Source organism: Triticum dicoccoides, chromosome 5A, assembly GCF_002162155.2.
Source record: "Triticum dicoccoides isolate Atlit2015 ecotype Zavitan chromosome 5A, WEW_v2.0, whole genome shotgun sequence".
NCBI lineage: Eukaryota > Viridiplantae > Streptophyta > Magnoliopsida > Poales > Poaceae > Triticum > Triticum dicoccoides.
In genome coordinates this window covers 159,090,278-159,099,048 of record NC_041388.1, presented here as the reverse complement: position 1 = coordinate 159,099,048, position 8,771 = coordinate 159,090,278, and the positions used below count along the sequence as shown (strand labels likewise).

The window sequence follows — 8,771 nt, the reverse complement described above, 5'->3', positions numbered from 1 at the left end:
TCGACCATTTAGAGACTCCTCGTCATGTTCGTGATCTCATTCGGGACTCCGAACAATCTTCGGTCATCAAATCACATAACTCATAATATAAATTGTCATCGAACATTAATCATGCGGACCCTACGGGTTCGAGAACTATGTAGACATGACAGACACACATCTCTGGTCAATAACCAATAGCGGAACCTAGATGCTCATATTGGCTCCTGCATATTCTATGAAGATCTTTATCGGTCAAACTGCACAACAACATACGTTGTTCCCTTTGTCATCGGTATGTTACTTGCCCGAGATTTGATCGTCGGTATCATCATACCTAGTTCCATCTCGTCACCGGAAAGTCTCTTTACTCGTTCCGTAATGCATCATCCCGTAACTAACTCATTAGTCACATTGCTTGCAAGGCTCATAGTGATGTGCATTACTGAGAGGGCCCAAAGATACCTCTGCGATACACAGAGTGACAAATCCTAATCTTGATCTATGCCAACTCAACAAACACCATCGGAGACACCTGTAGAGCATCTACGTTGTGATGTTTGATAGCACAGAAGGTGTTCCTCGGTATTCGGGAGTTGCATAATCTCATAATCAGAGGAACATGTTGTCAGGACCCCGATTCCAAGTCACATCGATCTAGCCGGTAACACCTCATATCACTTTGCGGCCTCACGCACGGTATTCCCACGGGTGTTGCCTTACCATGGCTCGGGACCGTTTGCGCCTTTTGGCTCACGTATATGATAGTATCGCTAGCATCCATATGACAAAGAACCCGGGCCGACATGACTAGTCATGAACCCAAAGTGGCACTAACTTACGGGGACAGGAATACATGAATCAACATCGAGCATGTCGGTGAGCAGCGTGTGAATCCGGGATGTAGCAACTAGGCTAACAGGATTCCGGGAACCCGGGCTGTAGCAGGCTAGGCAGGACTCCGGATGTCACCGCATGACATTTCCCTGAAGGGACAGACACAGGAACGAAGTGAATCACATGCCGGCCAGTCAAGTGTTCCGGAGCAGTAGTGCTGGGATAGCAGGACTCCGGTGAACCGGGCTGTAGCGGACTACTATGGCTCATGGAAGCACAAGACTACATTTCTCCGTAAGAGAGGCTATCAAGGATAAACAACTAGGTTGTCGGATCCCACACATACCAAGCATTTCAAGCATACACACAATATGCTCGATATGTGTAAATACAACATGGCATCACAACAAAACTCTACGACTCAAATTATTTATCCACTAGGCTCCGAGGAGCCAGATAAAACAAACATGGGTCTCATGACCCAACATTCAGAGCATACAAGTCAAAGCACATGCGGAGGCTTAACATGTCTGAGTACAGACTTCTACAAATGAAAAAGGCTGAGAAGCCTGACTATCTACCAGATCCTGCCGAGGGCACAAGATCGTAGCTGAGGTATCAAGCTAAACGTCGAAGTCCACACGGAACTACTAGCGAGACTGAAATCTCTCTGCAAAAATATAAAATAAGCAAACGTGAGTACAAATGTACCCAGCAAGGCTTACATCAGAACTAACTACATATGCATCGGTATCAACAAAGGGGTGCTGGAGTTTGACTGCAGCAAGCCAGTTTTGACTCAGTGGCTATCCTAAACTATGACTGCAAGTAACTCTTTTGAGGTGGCGCAGACGAGTCCACATATTCACCATATCAATACACCACTATGGATCCGCTTCCGTCTCCCTACGAGAATGCCATCCATAGCACTCACGCTTATCTTGCGCATTTTAGAGTATCCACTTTCACTTGTCTATGAACTATGCAAGGGGTCCAAGTTTCCATATCCGAGGAATCCGGCTATTCGAATAGATAATGATAACCCTGCAGGGGTGTACTTCTTCACACATGCTCTCGCCACTTACCACCATGTACACGCCGTGTATCTCGGCAACCTTCAAGCGGAAGCCTGACGAGGGAGTTGGCCACAACCTGACTAACCACACAAGTCTCTAGTCCAAGTTTATCGCCTATTTGGGTTCCATCCGCAAGGAGATCCGGCCGGGGTGTCGCTCACAGCCCCAAGCGATGTGAGCAGGGTTCCCAAGCCCACCATCCGGGTGCCACTTGGTACACCGTGCCACTGTGCCTAGTCTGTCCCAAGCCCACCTGTACCGGGTGCCACTTGGTAGACTACTAACACTACCTACAAACATCAGAAACTAGTTGCAACTCCTGGACAGAGATCGAGTTGATCAATAAGTCGAGAGGGGTCGAGTTACCGGAACCCAATGTGTGGTAGTAACTGTTCATGGATCACAAACACATAACTCAGTTCCCGAGGACGGCTGCAATGAGACAACCCACCATGTACTCCTACATGGCCTCTCACCGCTACCTTTACCAAATCGTGTTCACACACTTAGCTCACACACAGTAGGACATGTTCATCACCATTCCAATTCATCCCCGATGAATCAGACCTGACTCAACTCTAAGCAGTAGCAGCACTACAAGAAATATGTCAACTTGTGACCCTCACTATTGGCCGCTAAAAGGTCATAGTTTTTCATTTGCAACCTTTTTGTGACAAAAACAGAAGGTCAAAAGCTGGCGGTCGTAAACTAAAATTAACGCCCTTCTCTCAGAAGGTCGTTGAACTCATGACCTTTTGTTTTGGTCATTGGCTGTCTACCCAAGCCACGTCGGATCCGACGTGGCAATCTGACGTGGCAAAATTGCGACCAATTGAAAAGGTCAAAAATTAGAATCGGCCATGTCCAATTGGGTGTTTATATGGGTCGAGCCTATTAATTCAGCCCATTTGTTGTTTTTTTTCTTTCAATTTGGGTAAGCTACACGGGCCAGGCCCTATAATTCGGCCTTTTTTATTTTTGGGTTGTGTCCCTTCTTTTTCCTTTTTCAAATGGGTCCCAATTGTCAAATTCTGATAAGCGGGTCCCAAATGTCCGTTTCTGGTTAGTGGGTCCTTGTTGTCGTGGTCATGTTCCTTAGATTTCAATATGCCAATAATTAAACAACCAATATTTAAATCAAAATAGACAGAAAACAGGTGTAATACTTCAAATAACAAGAAGCAACAATCTGTTACATCAACACATACAAATGTGATCATAGTATAACAAGCTCAATAGGTGCACAATATGTCACATGAGCCGATGAGCATCAAGCTCTACTGTATAACAAGCCCTATATGTCACAGTTCGTGCTTCAATTTGTTCCAATAGGGATCAGCATCAAGGGCTTCATTACTCCTTGAACTAGCTCCGATGAGCTTGAACTATGCTTCTTCCGACTTCTTCGTCTTGATGCTCGCGACGAAACATGAAACGCCAGCATCTGCACGTTAGAGAACAAAATGGTTAGGTACAAAATGAAAGCAAATCTAACAGCATATATCTAACAGTAGATACAAAATAATGAAGGCCAATCCGTGTGCATATATACTAGCGTGCATATATACCAGCAGAACACATAAACCCATCCATCCATCCATCAAATATACCAGAACACATAAAACTCATGCAGTACCAAATTCAAAGATTTTGTTGTAGCTAACAGAAGTATGGAACAATAGTTAACAACTCAAGTCAGAAAAGGTAGGAGTGTCTCTCTAAGAGACACAACTGATACTGATCAAAGATAATAACAGAGCACAAAATAAGGTAGGTACATTGACTTCTTTAAAGACAATAAGCAGGACCAACAGATTCACATGTTACATCAGCATGAAGTTACAATGGCAGATGCCAGGCTGTAGGAGGAATCAACAGCGGCAAGTAGCAGCATCTACGAGCAGTGCTTAGGAGCAGCAGCAGTGACTAACTAGCAGGAGTAGTAGCAAAACAACGGGCGGCGGCAGCGGAGTAGCAAGCAGGAGCAGCTACTGCATCTGATGGTTGGTAGTGAAACAACGGTGCATCATCAAGGACACAAGTCCACCAAAAAATCAAGCATGCCATGCCACAACTCTGAACTCAAGGAGGAAGTAGAGACAAGCCATGACTTACAGTTGTAGCTTAGAAGCCAAGCATAAGGGCAATTCAAGTACAAAACTCTGGAGTTAATACTTGGTTCTTGACAGACTTGGTCATCTTGTGGAACTCCTTGCGCATCAGAGTCTTGTGCTGGAGCTTGGCAGGGGTGTTCTGCTTCTTGGTCTTGGTCGTGGATAGGACAACAGCCTTGTCCTCTCCCGCTGATGGCTGGACCGCCACGGTCTTGCTGTTCGCCAAGCCTGAAACCACATCAGCCCCACAGCAAGTTAGCTCCTTGCAGAGACACTTGCAATCAAAAGGGTTAAAAACAGTGCAAACAGCTACGGACCCGAGAACTTGTAGGAGCGGACATTGTAGAGGTTGTTGGGCTCCTTGCTGAACTGCACCTTGGTGTTGTTGCCGAACTGCTTGATCAAGAAGTAGTTGTTCTTCTTCACGAGCTCCCAGACCGGAGACCCTGGAATGGTAGTCATTTCCCCTGGCCTACATCTCCAAAACAACAACCAAAAGTCAGATCCTACAGCTAGCAACAAGCAACAGGATGCCCTAATCCTACAGAATGTGGAATCATTTAACCATTTGACGCAAAATTGTATGCTGATTGCAAGTAGAAACATGGGTTACAAAAAATATACAGCAGAAGCAGCAGTGAAGCTTGAGCGTCCCATCGACTACTAACAAGTACGAATAGATCTCACTGGCAAGAGGAAGTCATAGTATGCAGCTCTAACGCGGGTTGGGATCTAGCCTAGGACGAACCGCATACGTTTTACATGGGCACACAAATATCATAAACAAGTATGCACAGATTATGATTGAAATCTTGCTAGCGAGCAGTCAAGTATTACATCTTTGCATGGTAGAATACAAATATTATAAACGTTGCTTCACGGCCACTGATTACTTGCTCGTTGCGCGGAGATTTTAATCAGTGTGACAACTAGTCGCTAGATACAAAACAATTCATATAAACAGGGCATGTTGACCTATGTGTAGAACCGGCACCGGCGACGCAGCTGATCTGGATATGGATCGGCGGTGGGATGCCTACATCAAGATTCAACAATTAAGGTTTCATCAGTAAATCATAAGAAAGAAAATCTCAAGTCAAGTTTTCCTGAATCAACTAGACTTCACTGTGTAGGTACTACCAAGTACAATCAACTTAAATAGCTAAGTACCACGCTTTAGTTCTACATCTCTACAGTTCTATATTTACCAACCCAATATGCCCAATTTCCCACAGACCGATTAAAAGTTATTATAGCTTACAGGTTAAGCCTAGGGAATCAAAGGAAATACACATCAGAAATGTTAGGTACATGTTGGGTCAGCACTACAATGTTTCACACTTATTTTGCACAAAAAACAATAGGAGGTTTGTTGTACTCGATTAGGAAACAGTGAAAATGGCGGGGTGAATAATTTCATCTGTGCATATACAAGGATGACATTGTGAGGTACTAGCACACACAAAGCACTAGTTTACCAATCAGGCTATCGCTGCTCGAAATGAAGAGGCTTCGCTGCTAGAATTCACTGCCAAGGTACTAACAAAATAATAAATACCTAAGTGTCAAGCTACAACTCTACATTTCTACATGTTCTCAAGCAGAAAAAATGCTTTGTGTGTGCACTGCGTGCCTACTCCAGCTTCCTTACATTGCAGATCTGCTCCCAATGGAAACCACCAGCCGCCAGGAGGTTGTCTTTCACTGTCATGGTGCTGATTTTCACCCTGCACAAGGGCCGACCTCCCTGCATATCCTGCACAGTGTGGTCGCATAGTGGATTAGAGATTGACCGGCATTCCGATGAATTGGACTATCACATCGCTCTGTGGTAGATCACCTGATTTGGGCATGCCACGTTGAGCAATTCTTTTCCTCTCTGGAGTAAGGACCACCAGTGCCTCACAGAATAGTTCTGCATCACGTACACATCATGCTTGGAAGTAGCCCACAGGAGGTTCCTCGGCTGCACATGTACAAGTATAGGTCAGTGCGTTCGTACCAGAATTCTTCTTAAAACTCTTCAGAAATACAATGATGCAAATGAGCGCCATTTTATTCAAGCACACCTCGGGTAATTACAACTATGTGATTCTACTGAGAATCTAGATCTCCTTCAGGTTTTTATTCATTTAATCAAACGATAGAATTCCAAGCCTGCATCCTTCTGTACTAAATGGAAATTATACATGATAAGAATAGACACCAGTAAAATAGAAGACAACAATTTTTTTTGCACAATTCATTTACACTTCAACGGTGTAGCATTCTAGAGTGCAGACTATGCCCATCAAGCCGAAAACAAATCCTATCACCATCATTTCACCACCACCGAGTTTTTGACAGCAAGGGACACTACAACATGTTCTAGTTTTTATGCAATTTTAGTTTAGATCTCATTTAAATTTATGTAGTAATATAGTTTATGCTACTAGTCTGAATCGAGTTCAAATCATGTTTGATGGACTAGTTTGAATCAAATTAGCATGAATTTGTGTTTAATTCTTTAAGGAGTTAAGTTTAAGGATTCAGCTAGGAACCACTAATTTATAGAGGAGCAAATTTGAGGAGTTAAAGATAAGAGGCCATATAGGGATCGGTTAGAGATGCTTGAGCACGCGCGCAGCCATTTCAATAGTTGAGGATGCAGGTAGGGGCACACGCGTGCTCACACAGACAAGGACCAAATAGAAGAGGTGAAGGGAGGAGGCCGTACCTTGGACGAGGTGGTTGGCCATGGACTCGACACGGCATCCGTCGGCAGCACCCCGGCCTAGGGTTTCGGATCGGAGAAACGACAACGCGGGAGAGGGGCCAGTCAAGTCAGTATCCACCACCATTTTTAGGAAGGAATCCACGCTGATATGAGAGCACGATGGGGGGGTACCTTTGACCAGCGCTTCCTCGAATGAAGCGGCGGCTGTCCCCGCGGCGCGCCCCGGTGGAGGAAGAGGCGGGGCGGCGGCGGGCGGCGGCGGGGGCGGCGCGTCGGGGTCGGGGGCGGGGACCCAGACTTGGCTACCGTCAGGCCGGCCCCAGACCTGCCACCTTCTCGGCATCGCGGCGGGGGTCTCTCCCAGAATCTCGGCGGTGCTTGATGGGGAGGTGCTTGATGGGGAGGTGGGCGGTGCTGGGTGGCGAGGGCTCGGCGCTCGGTGGGGTGGGAGACTGGCGTTGGAGGCATGGTGGCTGCACTGGACGGCCAATGAGGCGCTGGTCGATGGGGAGGGAGGCGGCGCTAGAGTGGCTGGACGATGAGGTATCGGCCCTCGATGAGGAGGGAGATGGCACTAGAGGAGTGGGGGCAGCAGCGGGTGTGGGGTGCGGCGGCGCCGGACGGGATTTGGGAGGAGGGGCGGCGCGATGCAGATGTGAGATGGGGAGGACGATGACAGAAGACTGAAGCTGAGCGAGGGGATGGGAGGGGATCGATGGATGGATGTGGGAAAGAAAGGAGGCAGGGGGGTGGATGGAAAATGACCTGTTAGGGTTTCAGGGTTGGTGTGGAAGGGTTGAGGATGGCTGTTGGATCCGCGAGCATCCGACGACGTAGGATGCGTGATCCGTGTGAGATGTCCACAGACTAATCAGGATGTAGTATGATGTTATTGACCATTTAAATAGGTCATAGTTGCCTAAAATTAACGTGTTAAAATCAAGTCAATTATTTTATGACCTGAAAAATTCAAAAAGAAAATGCAAAACCTTCTCATTATGTCACTAAATGTGAACAAGTTTTCAGGAAAAAAAACAAACAAGAAATAAGATAAATAACTTTTAAAAGGTGTCGTGAGAAATGAGTTTTTGGAAAAAAAATATTTTCCATTTTTTTTAGTGCCCAAAATGAGTTTTTTCGTGAAGGACCTACCATATATTTGTTGTAAAATTGGACCAAATCAATTTTCTAAAATATTAGGCCATGTTTAATACACAATTGATCAAATGGTTGGCTGTCAAAAGTTTCGATCAACCTCTGGTGAAAAAGACAAATTTCCGCCAATCTAGTTGGAAACGGGTCAAATTTGAACTCCAGCTGCCTTATAGTTTGCTATTTATTTTTTTCAAAAATCATTTCTAGGTACATAAGTATCTATTTAATCATAGAAACACCGGAAAAATTTCAAGATTCAACCACTATCTAGGAACGGTCATTCCCGCCGTTTTGACCGCATTTTGAAACGGGGATAAAAAATTCAAAAAAATCAAAAAAATTGGGAAACCTTCGCATTGTGTCATTATATGTAGCCAAGTTACCAGAAAAAATAACAAACTTGTAATACGGCAATTATTTTAAAAAAGTGTTCTCAGAAACGAGCTATCACGTGTGGAGATCAATGGCTTTCAAGCCAAATGATCAATCTTATGGCCACATTCATGGCATAGTTTGTTCAAATGATCTCATATTGTGCACAAGGGTGCATATTGGAATGGCAAACAATGTTGCCTAAGGAAGTTTTCATTTGCTTTGGACGAAAAAACAATTTTCCATTTTTCGAGTGCCTAAAATGAGGTTTTTTTGTGAAGGACCTCCCAAATAATTGTTGTAAAATTGGACCAAATCAATTTTCTAAAATGCTAGGACATATTTAATGCATAATTAACAAAATGGTTGGGTGTAAAAACTTTTGATCCACCTCTCCTGAAAAAGACAAATTTCCGCCGATTCAGCTGGAAGCGGGTCAAATTTGAACTGCAGTTGCCTCATAGTTTGCTATTTATTTTTTTTAAAAATCATTTCTAGGTACATAAGTACCTATTTAATCAG

The 8,771-nt window shown here is 44.7% G+C and overlaps 1 protein-coding gene across 2 annotated transcripts; it reads right to left on the bottom strand.

Annotated features, from left to right (window-relative positions):
- Positions 1–3,035: 3,035 nt before the first annotated feature.
- LOC119300625 (60S ribosomal protein L28-1-like) lies at positions 3,036–7,463 on the bottom strand. 2 transcript variants are annotated; one of them, XM_037577525.1, is made up of 7 exons: positions 6,894–7,463; positions 6,723–6,779; positions 5,847–5,972; positions 5,658–5,762; positions 4,324–4,478; positions 4,008–4,234; positions 3,036–3,336 (listed from the first exon to the last, which is right to left on the bottom strand). In XM_037577525.1, the coding sequence occupies exons 1-7, from the start codon at positions 7,188–7,190 to the stop codon at positions 3,278–3,280; spliced, it is 1,026 nt and encodes a 341-aa protein (XP_037433422.1). In that variant the 5' UTR covers positions 7,191–7,463; the 3' UTR covers positions 3,036–3,277. The 2 variants fall into 2 exon arrangements, with proteins under 2 accessions (XP_037433422.1, XP_037433423.1); XM_037577526.1 differs by lacking the exon at positions 6,894–7,463 and adding an exon at positions 4,982–5,042.
- Positions 7,464–8,771: the final 1,308 nt, after the last annotated feature.